This window comes from Mobula hypostoma, chromosome 12, assembly GCF_963921235.1.
Source record: "Mobula hypostoma chromosome 12, sMobHyp1.1, whole genome shotgun sequence".
Lineage (NCBI taxonomy): Eukaryota > Metazoa > Chordata > Chondrichthyes > Myliobatiformes > Myliobatidae > Mobula > Mobula hypostoma.
This window is the reverse complement of record NC_086108.1, coordinates 49091437-49108466: the sequence shown is the minus strand read 5'-3', so window position 1 is coordinate 49108466 and position 17030 is coordinate 49091437. Positions and strand designations below refer to the sequence as shown.

At 41.0% G+C, this 17030-nt stretch overlaps 1 protein-coding gene across 1 annotated transcript in view; it reads left to right on the top strand.

The window, feature by feature from the left end:
- The window catches only part of LOC134354786 (testicular spindle-associated protein SHCBP1L-like), a 132913-nt gene that overhangs the window by 36813 nt on the left and 79070 nt on the right, over positions 1 to 17030 (top strand). The window contains exons 3-5 of the mRNA XM_063064044.1: positions 7024 to 7238; positions 7321 to 7407; positions 9970 to 10188. Coding sequence (XP_062920114.1) covers positions 7024 to 7238; positions 7321 to 7407; positions 9970 to 10188 — 521 coding nt within the window. The remainder of the gene's footprint in view (positions 1 to 7023; positions 7239 to 7320; positions 7408 to 9969; positions 10189 to 17030) is intronic.

Here is a 17030-nt window from a genome sequence, read left to right as displayed (position 1 = left end):
TATATGATCAAAGACAAAGACAAAGCCAAAGGACACGTGTTTCCTCAGACTTGAGATGGCCTACCATGAACTCTTCTAATTAAATAAGGCTAGGTGTAAATTGTTAAATACTTCTGGTTTTGTCTGTAGGAGAATGTGAAGATTTGTGATTATTGATCATCTTACTGCATTTTAAATTACCTTCAGGAAAAAAACCTTTTTTTTTGTAGAAGAATATCCAACTTCAAGACAGAATATCAGCCAGTAGAAAGAATCTGATTGGAATAATATACAGTATACTTACATTGACTGGCCAGTTCTCTAAATTGGGCCACCATTATTTTAAATAGGAGAATGTCCCACTGATAAAGCCTTGCACACTGAAACAAGCTTTTTAGCTGAACAAGTCCATGCCACCTCTCAAGGTCTCCTCATGTTTATCTCACAGTGATCTCATTTCATTTTCCCCTCATTCCCATCAAACCCTCCCCTAGACTGTACCATTTAGCAACCCACTGTTTTTGGGATATGTGATGAAACCAAAGTACTAGAAGAAATGCAGATAATCTCAGGGAGAATATGTAAAGCATTTTTATTCTTACCAGATCTTAGACAAAATGCAGTATGAATCATGTCATTTTATCACTAGTTAAAGGAAAACCCAGCCATTCAAATACAGATCCCCATTTTTGTCTGGACCAATTAATTGTTACCTTCAAAAATGTCTCCCTTGAGTTGATGTTATGTGAGAAATTAAGATTCAGAAATTCTGATGTAGAAAAAGGACATTCTATGAAAGCCATTTCTGATCTAAATGGATATTAATCTGCATGCAGGTAGATGTTATAAATACAATAAAAAAGACACCCTGTCTTAATTTTAACCATTATATTGTCATGTTTCCCAACACTTTGGAAATTTGGCGACAGATGATTTGAGAAACCACCTTCACCCGCACAGTTTTTTCTTTGTCTTGCAGATAGATAGATATACTTTATTGATCCCGAGGGAAATTGAGTTTCGTTACAGCTGTACCAACCAAGAATAGAGCATATATAGCAATACAAAACCCACAAACAATCAAACAACAATATGCAAACTATGCCAGATGGAAATAAGTCCAGGACCAGCCTATTGGCTCAGGGTGTCTGATCCTCCACGGGAGGAGCTGCAAAGTTTGATGGCCACAGGCAGGCACAACCTCCCATTACGCCCAGTGTTGTATCTCGGTGGAATATGGCCGGAGCCCAACAGCAAAAAGTTCAATATCCAGTCTACAAACACGTTCCTCGATCGTAATATGACTAGGATTGCACCATCCATTGTTAACCAGAACAGCAAGCCCCCAACTGCTTTACGCTTACCGCTCTCAGTGCACATCCAGTCAGCCCAAGTGGTCTGGAAGCCCTCCATGGAAAAGTTTTGGTCGGATATGTCCTCGTGCAGCCCTGTTTCAGTAAAACACATAACACTGCACTCCCGAAATGTTCTTTGACTCCTGGCTAGTGCCGTCAACTCGTCCATTTTAATACCCACTGAACTCCTTTTCTCCATAAGTCTCTGTTGTCTCGACCCAGTCCTCTTTCCTCGCAGGAATCCTAGTTCAGAGAATGTACACAAAGTACTTTCAACTTGAAAGAAGTGCTACATTACAGAAAGGTGTAGAGCAAGTTTGTTCTAGTCTTGTCTATGTGCAGAAAATTTTATCAGGGTCTGTATTGTCATCATTTCCTCAACATCAGTGTTCTTGACTGTTAACCAAATTGTGAAAGCTTCTATCCTTACAGAATCAAAATAAATTAGGCAGTTTTTTTTTCAAGTTACTTTGTAAATAATGAGAAGAGTATTTATTATGAAAATTCTAGGGCTGTGTTACTGCCATGGAAAGCTTAGTTCATTAAAATTTTGCTCAGACATGAATTAATATATTCCTAGAAATAACATTGATCTAAAGTAGCTCAATCTTAATTGCAGAGTATGCACAAGTGGAACTCCTGTGGTGCTCCAGAAAGAAGAAGCCATTTGATTTCAATGATTTCCAATACAAGGTCACTTTAGAGATCAGTAAATTACTTTACCCTTTTCTCAGAGGAAAATATTTTTTTAAAAATCCCTTTTTTGGCATTACATCAGCTTTTACCTGTGTTATACAATGGTTATTTGCCACACAAAATGGAAGAATTATTGTACAATATGTTCAGAACAAACAAGGATGTGGCTGTTGATTATGTAATGATTAATAAAGATCAAATTACATTAGCAGACCTTATCCTGAAAGAGTTATATCAGCAACTGCAACACACTTAAAATGCTGCAGGAACTCAACATGTCAAGCAGCAGCTATGGAAATGAACAAACAGTCGATGTTTCGGACCAAGAATCTTTTTCAGGACTGGAAAGGAAGCAGGAAGTTGCCAGAATAAAAAGGGTGGGGAAGAGGAAGGAGAACAAGTGAGAAGGTGATAGGTGAAACCAGGTGGGTGGGCAGGGTTAAGGCTGGAGAAGGAATCTGATAGGAGAGGAGAGTGGACCATGGAAGAAAGGGAAGGGCACAAGGGGGAGGTGATAGGCAGGAGAGGATAAAAGTTAAGAGGCCAGAGTAGGGAATAGAAGACGAGGGAAGGAGAAAGGGAAAAAAAATTCCCAGAAGGAGAATTTGATGCTCATGCCATCAGGTGGGAGGTAACGCAGATGGAAGAAGGGGTATTGCTCCTCCACCCTGGGTAGCCTCATCATGGTCGAAGATGGACTATGGCCCTGTATAGAGGTAAGGAGGAGGTAAATGAGAGAGTGCAGCATTTCCATTGCTTGCAGGGATATGTGTTAGGAGGAAGATTAGTGAGGAGAGATGAATGGACAAGGGAATCAGAGAGGGAGCGATCCCTGCAGAAAGCAGAGACTGGGTGTGGGACAGAAGTGAAGATGTGTTTGGTGATAGTAGGATCCCATTGAAGATGGCGGAAGTTGTGGAGAATGATGTGTTGGATGAGGAAGCTCATGGGGTGGTATGTGAAGACAAGAGGAACTCTATCCTTGTTAGGGCAGTGGGAAGATGGGGGAAGGAGATGTCCAGGAAATGGAGGAGATGCAGGTAAGTCAGCATCAATGGTAGAGGAAGGGAAATCCCCTTCTTAGATGCAGGACATCTCTGATGTCCTGGAAAGGAAAGCTTAATCCTTGGAACAGATGCAGTGAAGGTGAAGCAACTGAGAAAAGGGAAGCAACACACATCAAAGTTGCTGGTGAACGCAGCAGGCCAGGCAGCATCTCTAGGAAGAAGTACAGTCGACGTTTCAGGCCGAGACCCTTTGTCAGGACTAATTGAAGGAAGAGCTAGTAAGAGATTTGAATTTGGAGGGGGAGGGGGAGATCCAAAATGATAGGAGAAGACGGGAGGGGGAGGGATGGAGCCAAGAGCTGGACAGGTGATAGGCAAAAGGGATATGAGAGGATCATGGGACAGGAGGCCCAGGGAGAAGGAAAAGGGGGCGGGGGAAGCCGAGAGGATGGGCAAGGGGTATAGGCAGAGGGACAGAGGGAGAAAAAGGAGAATGAGAGAAAGAATGTATGTATATAAATAATGGATGGGGTATGGGGGGAGGTGGGGCATTTGCAGAAGTTTGAGAAGTCAGGGTTCATGCCATCAGGTTGGAGGCTACCCAGACAGAATATAAGGTGTTGTTCCTCCAACCTGAGTGTGGCTTCATCTTGACAGTAGAGGAGGCCATGGATAGACATGTCAGAATGGGAATGGGATGTGGAATTAAAACGTGTGGCCAGGGGAGATCCTGCTTTCTCTGGCGGACAGAGCGTAGGTGTTCAGCAGAACGATCTCCCAGTCTGTGTCGGGTCTCGCCAATATATAGAAGGCCACATCAGGAGCACCGGACGCAGTATATCATCCCAGCTGACTCACAGGTGAAGTGTCGCCTCACCTGGAAGGACTGTCTGGGGCCCTGAATGGTGGTGAGGGAGGAAGTGTAAGAGCATGTGTAGCACTTGTTCCGCGTACGAGGATAAGTGCCAGGAGGGAGATCAGTGGGGAGGGATGGGGGGGACGAATGGACAAGGGAGTCGTGTAGGGAGCGATCCTTGTGGAAAGTGGGGGGGGGGAAGATGTGCTTAGTTGTGGGATCCCGTTGGAGGTGGCAGAAGTTACGGAGAATAATATGTTGGACCCGGAGGCTGGTGGGGTGGTAGGTGAGGACCAGGGGAACCCTATTCCTAGTGGGGTGGCGGGAGGATGGAGTGAGAGCAGATGTGCGTGAAATGGGGGAGATGTGTTTGAGAGCAGAGTTGATAGTGGAGGAAGGGAAGCCCCTTTCTTTAAAAAAGGAGGACATCTCCCTCGTCCTGCAATGAAAAGCCTCATCCTGAGAGCAGATGCGGCAGAGACAGAGGAATTGTCCTGGAATGAAAAGCCTCATCCTGAGAGCAGATACGGCAGACCCGACGCAGACTGGGAGATCATTTTGCTGGACACCTACGCTCTGTCTGCCAGAGAAAGCAGGATCTCCCAGTGGCCACACATTTTAATTCCACATCCCATTCCCATTCTGACATGTCTATCCATGGCCTCCTCTACTGTCAAGATGAAGCCACACTCAGGTTGGAGGAACAACACCTTATATTCCGTCTGGGTAGCCTCCAACATGATGGCATGAATATTGACTTCTCTAACTTCCGCTAATACCCCACCTCCCCCTTGTACTCCATCTGTTACTTATATACACACATTCTTTCTCTCACTCTCCTTTTTCTCCCTCTGTCCCTCTGCCTATACCCCTTGCCCATCCTCTGGGCTTCCCCCGCCCCCTTTTCCTTCTCCCTGGGCCTCCTGTCCCATGATCCTCTCATATCCCTTTTGCCTATCACCTGTCCAGCTCTTGGCTCCATCCCTCCCCCTCCCGTCTTCTCCTATCATTTTGGATCTCCCCCTCCCCCTCCAAATTCAAATCTCTTACTAGCTCTTCCTTCAGTTAGTCCTGACAAAGGGTCTCGGCCTGAAACGTCGACTGTACCTCTTCCTAGAGATGCTGCCTGGCCTGCTGCGTTCACCAGCAACTTTGATGTGTGTTGCTTGAATTTCCACCATCTACAGAATTCCTCCTGTTTGAGAAAAGGGAATATCATTCTTACAGGAGACAGGGTGGGAAGAGCTATAGTGAAGATAGCCTTGGAGTTGATAGTATTTTTCCCCTGTATGGATTAATTCTCAAGTAGAAGCATTACTATTAGCCACATAATGTAGCAATTAGGATTTTATTTTTGTTCTGTTTTCAAGCCAAGTTATTTTATAAGCAGATGATTTCCAGCTCATTGGAAAACACATTGAGACAAGATCATTACTTGACACTATCTTAGAAGTAGCAATGTTAATCATCTTGGTGAAAGTTGATTGATCCAAAACATTAACCCTGTTTTATTTTTCACAAATTGTGATGACCTGCTTAGCTTTTCTAGCAATTTCTATTTAGTTTTCAAAGTTTCACCATCTTCATTCAGGTTTTTGTGTTTGGAAGGTTTTCACAATGAAGCTCAGTGCTTACGTTCTTCATGCAGAAAAAATACCCAGAGTATCTTTCAAGCATGCAGTAAGCCAAAAAGTGACAGATACTAAGACAAACAGATTAGTGCAGGTGATGCTGGAGCATTGAATTAAATTTTACATAGAAGCTCCAGAGCCTTGCATTGAAAATAGCTTGACGATACAACTAGCAGTAATGGGATGATGGAAATGACAAATGAACAAGAACCTGGAGTTGGAGGAATGCAGGGCACTTTGAAGAGGGAGAATCAAAACCATGTCAGAATTTGAATGTGGAAATAGAAAATTTTAAATTGTGATGAAAGCAGACCAGGACCTATGTAAACAGAAATAATGACTCAGGAGGACTTAATTACAATATGGGCAATAGAAAATTGGATGAGTTTAGGTTTACACATGATGGGAAGTTGTCTACCAAAAAGTTAGGATAATACAATTGGTGCTTCTGAGGCTCTAACAGTCAGGGTCAACCATCAGTGTTGCATCCTAACTGTCAAGATATGTAAGCCTGGGTGATACAAGCTGTTGACTATGTAGCAAGCTCCCCTTCTCCACATATCTGATGACCCAAAGGAAAGACAGAGACCAGTACAGTTTGGCACCAGCAGTTTCGCAGGAGTTGCCATTCAGTGTTGAACTCAATGTAAGACTGCCTTAGGGATGCCAGCTCCCTATTTTTCCCTTGGGGTTTACTCCCAAGGCAACGGAGGTTTGAGTTTAGAATTTTCATTTTCCGAGATGAGCTTCAAACCATAGCTGATGAGCCCCATCTACCAGAAGCAACTGGTTTTAAGGCGCCAGTGACCCATCCTTGCCCCTTCTCCTGTCAGTAAAAATGGTTCCACCGGTCTTAGCAGCTAAGCAACATGTGAAGGCCATGAGCTGGACTTGGTTGTCAGAGGTTATTTGAGGTGCGTGGCATTGAGACATTTCATAGGTAGTGGGAGCTTGTCCCCATTCCCAAACCCCCACCATCCCTTGGCTGTAACAACCTTAAGGAACCTTAGTACAATTGGAAAGTCACAATAACATGGATGAAGAATTCATCTATGGGGTAAACATAAGCTTATAACCTCCCAGCTGCTTTAATACAATTTCGGTATATTTTATCATGGAGGCTAAATTAAATGAATGAGAAAGCCTATGACATACTCATGCTTCTTTACATTGCAATCTTCTTGCAATCTGCTTTTTGTTCCATTTTCTTACCTTTCATAGCTTGGTTCTTACTGTCAAGTTTTGAAATCCTTAGAATTACTTGCATACCCTGGTTATAAAGTTAAAGGATGCAGTAAATGAAGGCTTTATGTACAGGTGGGTAATACAGAATATATTCACACAAAATTAAATAACATTGAACAGATAATGCCTTAAATATTTTTACTATATAGTATGAAGGTAATCTCTTTACATATAGAGCATGCACTTCTTAATAAATATTGAATGTCAATATTTTAGGCAATCTAACATTTTATGTTACATGTAATGCTTTATAGGCTATATGCAAGCCACAACAGAACCAAAGTTCTCGTCTTCGAGCTACAGTATCAGTTGTAGAACCATATTCGTCTAATGTTGCCAATTTAACAAGAGAACTTGTTGAGGAAGTTTTGGATGAGTTAGACCACTGTGTTCCATTGCTGGAAATATATCCAATAGATGGTCAAGATTCTGCTGTGTGCAGCATTGCTGAAGCTCTGGAAAATGTTAGGTAAATAATAATGTTCTACATTAGTATTGCATTATTGTTTGTGGATTGTTATTTCAATGACTTTTGTCAATAACTTTTTCAGATTCTTTTATGATTTTCTCTGGAGAGACTGGGATGATGAGGAAGGCTGTGAAAATTACACTGCACTGATAGAGGAACGTATACGTTTGTAAGTCAGTTCCATAAAATTGTTTCCAACAATAACAACTAAATGCCAATAGAAAATAAAGAGATGAGTAAAATTCAACATGGTCATTGGTGTCTGTGATTAAGAGAAGAGTGAAAATTCAACATGGTACTTACTGTCTCTATATAAAAATGAACTGAGAAATAAAGCTGATTTTAAATAATCTATAAATCCAAATCAAGGATACTGGATATGATTAGGCATGGAGAATTCAAATCAGATGCCATTTTCCTTGCTAACACTAATTCTGCCTTGGAATATATTAATCTACAGAGGCTTGGAGTTAACTTCGAAACACCTTCAAATTAGGTTTGATGCAAAAAACTGCAGATGCTGGAAATCTGAAACAAACAGAATGTACAGAAACAAATCAAATAAATAGAGTATTTCCAGCTCTTGTTTCATACTAGACATTACTTTTGAGTGATAATGAGAACTGATATGCGCAAGGAGTTGGTAATATTGTAGAAAATAGTAAAACAGCAAGATATTGATTGTAGCCCTCAGCATAAGGTAATAAATCATTCACCTCTCCAAGCTATGAACTTCAAAGAGCTATAGAAGATGCAGTCAATGGTAGCTATGACAAATATACCAGGATTGTAAAAACGTATTATACTCAAACTGTTGATATGAAGCTATTGGAGAAACATAAATTATGAGAACAGTTCTTCTGGACTATTTCAACTGGTTGTGCATTAATTAAGAATGCTTCCTGTTTTTTTTATCCTTCACTGTCACTCTGCAGACATCCTTCCTGCTAGGATTCCTCTACTATAGTGATAAAATTGAGCGAAGTACAGCTGATCCAAATAGCTTTTTTCAGGGTTGTAGAGTAGGGGCCCACTCTCAAACTGTTGAAATCTTTAATAAAGGTTCCACATTTGCTATTTTTTTGGAAATCTTCATCTCTTACATTGTCAAAGAAAATTTGGATGAATTTTGGTTCATCCAAAATTCCTGTTGGAGAACCAGAATCTCCTTTTTCCTCCATTTGTAGCCTAATAGGCCCTACTTTTTCCCTGATTACCTTTTTCTCCTTTAAGTACTTAAAATGCTTTTGGATTTTATAAGTATTGATTTTGCCCCCAAAGCTATATGTACCATTTTTGCTCTCCTTGTACCTTATAGAAGTTCCGCTATACTTGCTGTACTCCTGAGCTTATAATCTATGACTCTTTTCTGTGGGTCTTTTCTTTCCTTTGATTCTCATTATCTGCTGATTTAAAAATTTTTTTTATCCTTTGTCCAACCCTCAATATCTCATGATATTCCTTGCATTTGTTGGCCTTAACTTCACCTTTGCAAGAACACATTTGCCCTGAACTACTCCTATTTCATCTCTAAATTATTCATTCTGGTCACAAGTAGACTTTTCCTTCAAGTCGCAGCTTTCAACCATAATTTGCCAATATGTAAGTTTGGAAAATCCTAGTTCAAAAATAGTAGCCAACAATATAAAAACTCAGTGTAGCGTGGTGTTACAATATATTCTGGTGCAGATTTATTTCTTTAATTACAGTTATGCTGATTTCAAAGTTCAAAATAAATTTATTATCAAAGTACACACACACACACACACATATATATATATATATATAGATCATTTTATATATATATATACACACAACCCTGAGATTCTTTTTTTTTGCAGGCATACAGTACTGTGCAAAGGTCTAAGGCACATATATAGCTAGGGTTCCTAAGGCTTTTGCACAGTACTGCATTTATTAATGTGGAACAGAGAGCGAATTTCTAAATCTGGCAGGAGCAAAGGATTTTGGTAATGGTGAGGGTGAATCACTGTGGGAGAGGTGTGGGACAGGTGACAGAGAGGGAGTGCTGGGGCAGGGGTTGGCATGGGTGTAGACCCAGCCCACAGACACCAGGCAATGTCATTTGATTCCAAATGTTTAGCTTATTGATCATTACAGAATGTCTCTCTAGTGCTTCCCTCTCCCTCCCTTCTCACTTCTCCTTTTCCCAACCATGAATCCCCTCTCCTTGCCCCCTTCCTAATCTCAGTCCACAATAGAAACCCATACCAGAATAAGATTTATCATCACTCACATATTGTATGACATGAAGTTTGTTTTTCTTTTGCAGCAGCAGCACAATGCAGTATGTAAAATTAGCTAAGATTTGCCAAAATTGCCGAAGACTTTTGCAAGTACTGTACTCAGTAAATCAAAGAAACAAAATAAAATCAAAATTAAGTTCCAATTTATTTAACTTTATTTAAAAATAAAGTAACTGCATCATATATTTCAGAAGTTCACAGTTGGTACTGGTATAAAATCTATTGGAATTCCAATTCAAAAAATATTTATTCATAAAAATTCTGCCAGAAGATAGTACTGTGCAAAAGTCTTGGGCACATATATAGAACTAGGGTGCCCAAGACTTTTACACAGTGCTGTAAGGAATAACTAATTGTAGGTGACTGTAAGTAGACAGCATATTTTACCAATCTGCTGTTTTGTTGTTGTGATATAGTAAATTGTTTGCTGTTTATATTCACATTGATCTTTTAACCATTTTTAGATTTTATGATATTCAAGACGGTACAATACCAGGTCCTGTAGGGCAACGTTTTAAAAGAACTCTGGAAAAATATAGAAACAAACGTGCAGAGCTGATTGAGTACCAGAGCAATATAAGAGAAGATCCAACAGCAGCTCAAGCAGTGGAATGTTGGAAAAAATACTATGAAATCTTAATGATTTGTGGATTATTAAAAATCTGGGAAGATTTGCGTCTTAGGTAATGACATCAAGTTCAAATTTCAATACTACCAATTAATACTAACTTGTAAAATGCTTAAAATTTTCTTTGTGCTTTATTACCCCCATTTTACACATCACTGTTCCCCTTTGAGCAACTGTCTACACAATTGTTATAATGGTACATGAATTACTTTTGATAAAAAATTTGGTAACTACTTGAAAAAAAAGGAATGTCACGGGGTTTGTTGAGTTGCGTACTTGAATAAGGAATCCATTGTGGGGAAGTGTACTTAATCAGATTTGACCAATTGAATGTGTATTTTTGAGGTGACAGTTTGAACTCCTTTTTCAGATTTTTTTGCAAAGCTATTCTTGGCCTTCTGTTTTTTCTTTCATTTCAGAGCTGTGCAAGGTTTTGTGAAACTGCATCCTATGCTAACTGAGAAGCTATTTTTTGATTACATAATGGCAACTTGAAATTTTTGTTTAATTTCTTGACTAACCTAGAGATGATTATTACCATCACTGATTTTTGTTATTAACTTTGGTTTTAATAGAGTAAAATAAAATTTGATGCTCAATTTTTCTGAAGATGTTTGTTTTACTTTATGTTAATTCTTTTGTTTCTGCAAATAGCCTTCCAGATTCAAAAGGACTATTTTATTCTTATTGTTGTCCTCTAAGTGATAAACTGATAATAGTCATAAAATGTCATCAGTTTGTTCTTTTATTAGCATTTTCTGACTTTGTTTACATGGTTCATAAATTTCAAAGCAAATCTTTATATATTTGGGATTATGATCCTTGGAAATTCAAAACAACTACAAGTATCAGTAAAAACCTAGCATATGCCTAATTTTTATTTACTGGTTACTTGTATCTCAACTTTGTGAGTTAATAGGACAACAAAAAGAATAAAATAGTCCTTTTAAATCTGGAAGATTATTTGCAGAAACGAAAGAATTAACATAAAGTAAAACAAGATCCAGGATTTGTGGGAGAGCAGTACCATCAAGGTCATTGCAGTCTTAAAGCTATGAATCTAGATTAATTTTGGTCTACCTTAGGAGAAATTAATAATATCAGTCATTCTTAAGTTGATACTTCAAATAAATGAGTAATATATACTTCATTTCCAAGGTTTTCTAGAAGTGGAGAGTCAAGAGTCATGATTACTTACAGCTTGAAGAACTTCCCTCCCTTTAAAGGTGTTGCTGACTGAATATAAGTAGCCATGTAACCTCCTAAAAACAATTGATAATTGGGAATCACACAGTGAAAATTCACTTCATGAGTAGCAAATATTTTAGTCATATAGTATGCAATTATTGTCTGACGTAAGTATGCCTGCTTCTCCAGAAGTTACCATTATATTTAAATTTCAACTATGTGTTGTATGTTTGTGGTCTGTTGTTTCCTTCAATGACGTAACCTGTGCGGGAGGAGTTTTATAGTGAAAAAGTCATGGCACTGGGGCAGTTCCATCCTCTCTGCCTCAAAAATCTTGGTCCAATGGTACAAAAAAATCGTCATGAATGCAGTGGATAGGCACGATGCCTACTGTGCCTTGTCATACCCATTGCTCTCCACAAAGCGTTGTAGCACCGCCTTCTTGGCTATTGGATCTTGTAGTTCAGTGGTCCACAACCACCAGGCCATGGACCGGTACCAGGCCGCAGAGCATGTTCTACCAGGCCGCGAGGAAACGACATGACTTGGCAGTATGAAATGATATGAGTCAGCTGCACCTTTTCTCATTTCCTGTCACGTCCACTGTTGAACTTGAATGCACGCGAGGTCATCAGTCGGTCATTAACCTACAACTACTTGATGAGTGAAAAACAAACATTGCTTGAGAGCTTCTTTGGAAGAGGTGGTAGGGGAAAAAGGCCTAACGATGATGATAACACAGAGACAGTTGAGGCCGAGACTGCAAAACAAAAAGAAAGCTTCCTTCAACAGAAAATACGACAAGTTGTACATAAAATATGGCTTTAATGCAACTGGTGACTCACACGCTTCAAGCCCCCTGTGTGTGATATGTGGAGACAAGCTGTCTAATGAGGCAATGAAACTCTCAACTCTGCTTCGGCACCTTGAGTCCAAGCACCCTGAACTTAAAGAGAAACTCGTTGAGTTTTTTGAGCGAAAAAAACGTGAGCAAGCGGGACAGAAGCAAGTGCTGAGAGCCACCATCTCCACAAATACTGCTGCTCTTAGAGCATTGTACTTAGTGGCTAGCCGTATTGCTAAGGCTAAGAAGCCTTTCACTGTTGGTGAAGAATTGATTCTGCCTGCTGCCAAGGACATGTGCCGTGAACTGTTGGGAGAAGCTGCAGCTAACAAGATGGCACGGGTTTCTCTTTCAGCTACCACAGTTTCAAGGAGAATCGATGACATAGCAGAGGACATTGAAGCACAGCTGTTGGAACGGCTTAACGAGTCACCATGGTATGCTATCCAGGTCGACAAGTCTACCGATGTCGACAACAAGGCAATACTGTTGGTTTATGTGCGATATATATTTCAAGACGACGTGCACGAGGATATGTTGTGTGCACTGCCGCACCCAACTAACACAACTGGGGCACAACTATTCAAGTCTTTGAATGACTACATGTCAAGCAAACTGGACTGGTCATTCTGTGTTGGAATATGCACAGACGGGGCTGCAGCTATGACTGGACGGCTGTCTGGTTTCACTACCCGAGTCAAAGAGGTTGCTCCTGAATGCCAGTCTACACACTGTGTCATACACAGGGAAATGCTGGCTAGCCGAAAAATGTCACCTGATCTTAACGGCATATTGAGTGACGTTGTTGAACTTATCAATCACATCAAAGCAAAAGCCCTTAACTCACCTCTGTTTGAGCAACTTTGTGAGGAAATGGATGTAGGGCACAAATGCCTTCTCTTACACACTAAAATGAGGTAGCTATCAACGGGGAGAGCCCTGGCCAGGGTTTTTGAGTTAAGAGAGCCGCTAAGGAAATTTCTTTCAGGAAAAAAGTCACCACTGGCAGTGCACTTCAGTGACGAGGAGTGAATAGCAAAACTCGCTTATCTGTGTGACATCTTCAACCTGCTCAATGAACTCAATTTGTCGCTTCCGGGGAGAATGACAACTGTCTTCAAGTTGGCAGATAAAGTGTCTGCTTTCAAAGCCAAACTGGAACTGCAGGGACGGCAGGTGGACAGGGGCATATTTGACATGTTCCCAACATTAGCTGGGATTTTGGGAGAGGCTGAGGCTACACAGTCCTTCTCACAGCTGGTGCGCGATCACCTATCTTTGCTGTCGACAGAATTCGAGCGTTACTTCCCAACAGCAAATGACCCAAGACGTGCAAAAGAATGGGCCCATGACCCATTTGTGAATGTCCCTGGTGAATCATCCATGTCAGCGTGGGAAGAAGATCAACTCCCCAAGCTTGCAAATGATGGTGGGCTGAAAAGTATGTTTGACGTAACATCTCTGCCGGCATTCTGGATCAAAGTCAAGGCTGAGTATCTTGAGATAGCCATGAAAGCACTGAAAACGTTGCTTCCATTTCCAACATCATATCGCTGTGAAGCAGAGTTTTCTGCAATGAATGCAATGAAAACTAAATTGTGGAATAGACTGGACATAAGGAACCCCCTTCAAGTATCGCTGTCTCCCATCATCCCTCGATGGGACTGTCTTGTTGCAGGGAAACAAGCACAGGGCTCCCAGTGATTCAGCGATACTGGTGTGTTGCAATGATTTTGTATGTTCATATGAGGAAAATATGCGCTGTGTGGTTAATATTAAATTCATTAGATAAACCCTTTTAGAAACAAAATTGAGTGTATTAGCCACTTACAAGTAACTTATAGTTGACTTATCACCTATATTCCGGTTGTGATTAATAACCACCCCCCCCCCGCCAGTCCGCAAGAATATTGTCAAAATTAAACCGATCCGCGGTGCAAAAAAGGTTAGTGACCCCTGTTGTAGTTGATCTCATCTGCCTAGTCCGCTGGAACTAGCTTCATGTGCTGGTGTAGGCACATTCCTATCTCACCAGGGTTGGAGGTTCCCAGCTACCCTCACTTGGTTTAGCCCACCTGTTGAAGTGGTGTACATGCACACATTTACTTGGAGCCACAGGTGAGAGCTGGGTGGCAGGTGGGAACCAAAGGTGAATGAGCTGTCCCTGGGTGGTGCATGACAAGCCTGCCACCAGATGCACTATCCCTCCCTGGAAACCCCATACACCCCAATGTGTTGATTGTACACATTCTCACTATTTGTAATTGAACAGTAAGCCAAAGTGCAGCTGCTTGAACATGCAATTATACCTTATACCTTATACCTCAATGGGCATCAGAATTTTTCGGTTTATTTCACCGGAATCATCTATGGATGATGAGTCCAAATTTTCCTTACTGTAGATTCTAGAAGCTGTTACAAATTCCAATTTAATGAGAAATTTCTTTTTTCAATTTGTGAATCTTTCCATTGCAGAGTTCAATGAATGCTTGTTTGCTGACTATATTTATAACTAAGAGCTCTAGATTTTTAAACTTTAAGATTATTGAAGCAGGAACACTACTTAGTACAATAAGCTTTAAACTAGATTTGCAGGGGGGTTGGAGCCGAAGTGAAGAGGCAGAGGATGGAGTAGTTGTCGCACAAGTAGAGACAGCTTGTAGGGAGTTGGTGAGGAAGGATAGGCAGTTGATAGAGCAAAGATACACTCAGCCTGATAGTTTGAGACGTGTCTATTTCATGAAAGGAGTATCATAACCAAGGCGGATGAATATGTGGAACTATGATGTTTGGCCATTACAGAGACTTGGATCTGTCAGGGGCAGGAATGGCTGCTGAGTGTGCCAGGTTCTAGATGTTTCAAAAACAACAGAGAGGGAGACAAAAGAGGTGGGGGTGTAGCATTGCTTATTAGGGATAGTGTCATAACTACAGAAAAGGAGGAAGTCATGGAGGGATTATCTACTGAGTCAGTGTGGGTGGAAATCAGAAACAAGGGGGGCAATAACTCTATGGAGTGTTTTATAGACCCTCCAATAGTAACTGGGATATTGAGGAGCAGATTGTGGAACGGTGCAATATCAATAGGGTTGGTGTGATGGGAGATTTTAACTTTCCTTATATTGACTGGCATCTCCTTAGAGCAAGTGGTTTAGATGGGGTGGAGTTTGTTAGGTGTGTACAGGAAGGTTTCCTGACACAATATATAGATAAGCCAACTAGAGGAAAGGCTGTACTTGATCTGGTATTGGGAAATGTACCTGGTGAGGTGTCATATCTCTTAGTGGGAAAGCATTTTAGAGGTGGTGATCACAACTCGATCTCCTTTACCATAGTGCAGGAAAGGGATAGGGGCAGACAACTTGGGAAAACATTTAATCGGGGTATGGGGAAATACTAGGCAGGAACTTGGGAGCAGATGTTCTCAGGGAAATGCACAGAAGAAATGTGGCAAATGTTCAGGGAATATTTGCATAGCGTGCTGCATAGGTATGTTCCATTGAGGCAGGGAAAGATTAGTAGGGTAAAAGAACCATGGTGTACAAAGGATGAGGAAAATCTAATTAAGAAAAGAAAAGCTTACGAAAGGTTCAAGAAACTAGGTACTGACAAGAGTTCTAGAAAATTACAAGGTTGCCAGGAAGGAGCTTAAAAATGAAATTAGTAGAGCTAGAAGGGGCCAAGAGAAGGCCTTGGTGAGCAGGGTTAAGGAAAACCCAAAGGCATTTAACGAGTATGTGAAGAGCAAGATGGTAAGCAGTATTAGAATAGGACCAATCAGGTGTGATAGTGGAAATATGTGCATGGAGTCTGAGGGGGTAGTGGAAGTACTTAATGAATACTTTGCTTCAGTATTCACCAGGGAAAAGGACCTCACCAATGGTGGGGATGACTTACAGCGGACTGAAACGCTTGAGCATATAGACATTAGGAAAGAGGATATGCTGGAGCTTTTAAAAAGCATTAAGTTAGGTAAATTGCCAGGGCCAGACGAGATGCACCCCAGGCTACTGTGCGAAGTGAGGGAGGAGATTGCTGAGCCTCTGGCAATGATCTTTGCATCATCAACAGGGATGGGAGAAGTACCAGAGGATTGGAGGCTTGCAAATGTTGTTTCCTTGTTCAAGAAAGGAAGTAGAGATAACTCAAGAAATTATAGACCAGTGAGACTTACTTCAGTGGTGGGCAAGTTGTTGAAGATCCTGAGGGGTGGGATTTATGAGCATTTGGAGAGGCATAATCTGATTAGTGATAGTTAGCATGGCTTTGTCAAGGGCAGGTTGTGCCTTCCAAGCCTGATTGAATTCTTTGAGGATTTAACAAAACAGATTGACCAAGGTAGAGCAGTAGATGTAGTGTATATGGATTTCAGTAAGGTATTTGATAAGGTTCCCCATTCAAGGTTCATTCAGAAAGTAAGGAGGCATGGGATCCAAGGAGACCTTGCTTTGTGGATCCAGAACTAGCTTGCCCACAGAAGTCAAAGGGTAGTTGTAGATGGTTCGTATTCTGCATGGAGCTCGGTGACCAGTGGTGTTCTGCAGAAATCTGTTCTTGGACCCCCTCACCTTCGTGATTTTTTATAAATGACCTGGATGAAGAAGTAGAAGAGTGAGTTAATAAGTTTGCTGATGACACAAAAGTTGGGGGTGTTGTGGATAGTCTGGAGGGTTGTCAGAGGTTACAGCACAACATTGATAGGATGCAGAACTGGGCTGAGAAGTGGCAGATGGAGTTCAACCTAGATGAGTGTGAAGTGGTTCATTTTGATAAATCAAATTTGAAGGCAGAATATAGTATTAATGGTAAGACTTTTGGCAGTGTGGAGGATCAGAGAGATATTGGGGTTTGTGTCCATAGGACAC